Source organism: Aspergillus welwitschiae, assembly GCF_003344945.1.
Source record: "Aspergillus welwitschiae strain CBS 139.54b unplaced genomic scaffold BDQ94scaffold_152, whole genome shotgun sequence".
NCBI classification, from domain to species: Eukaryota; Fungi; Ascomycota; class Eurotiomycetes; order Eurotiales; family Aspergillaceae; genus Aspergillus; species Aspergillus welwitschiae.
In genome coordinates, this window is record NW_020798846.1 from 6,975 (window position 1) to 7,661 (window position 687).

At 51.5% G+C, this 687-nt stretch overlaps 1 protein-coding gene across 1 annotated transcript; it reads left to right on the plus strand.

Moving 5' to 3' along the window:
* Positions 1-132: 132 nt before the first annotated feature.
* Positions 133-687, plus strand: BDQ94DRAFT_155794 (uncharacterized protein). Its single transcript, XM_026768538.1, has 2 exons — positions 133-533; positions 605-687. Exons 1-2 carry the CDS (start codon positions 375-377, stop codon positions 677-679), a joined length of 234 nt encoding a protein of 77 aa, XP_026619301.1. The 5' UTR covers positions 133-374; the 3' UTR covers positions 680-687.

Consider the following 687-nt stretch of genomic DNA (forward strand, 5'->3'; position numbering starts at 1 on the left):
TATCCACTCATGACGCAAGGAAGCCAAGATCTGCTCGCGCCATGCCGTCGGTTCTTACCAGCATCGGTGCCACATCGTGCATCACGGGCAGAATGGAGGCCCGTATCCGTCAATGCCGCTGCCAGTCATGTACAGTAGTTAGCTTCATTTTAGTGATACAATGTATATAGTATTCACTCGAAATAGATCCCATCTGTAGTATATGTATCCTCGTCCTACACAATACAGTAACGCAAAGGATCAATGACGTTGCGAGAGCTGGGTAACTTCCCCGGTTCGCTTCGGTCAAGCAACCGTGAGTCGCGTATGTCTGCTTCAAACAGATTGCCTGTTGCATACTGTACTCAACGTTCACGTTCGGACGCCTTCAGATTATGGTCCGCTCGACAGATACCGACCTTCGTGACGGGTCACACATGACAGGCCCTTGGGCATTGCCCGTCTGGTCACGCGTGGGACGGAATCTCGCAACAATGAGGCAGCCCAGCGACACCTGGGTAAAACCAAAATCTTCGGGAATCCGGAGCCCGATAGTTCGGGGACGGGCAAATCATTCGATCCGACAAGACTACTGTACCGTTCTGGCTCTCGTCATATGCTTGAGGATATTGAACAGGTAGGGTTGTGTTGTGCTCGGCTGACACAGAATTCCCCGCTGGTGCTCGGAGGTCATTTGTGACACAAAAT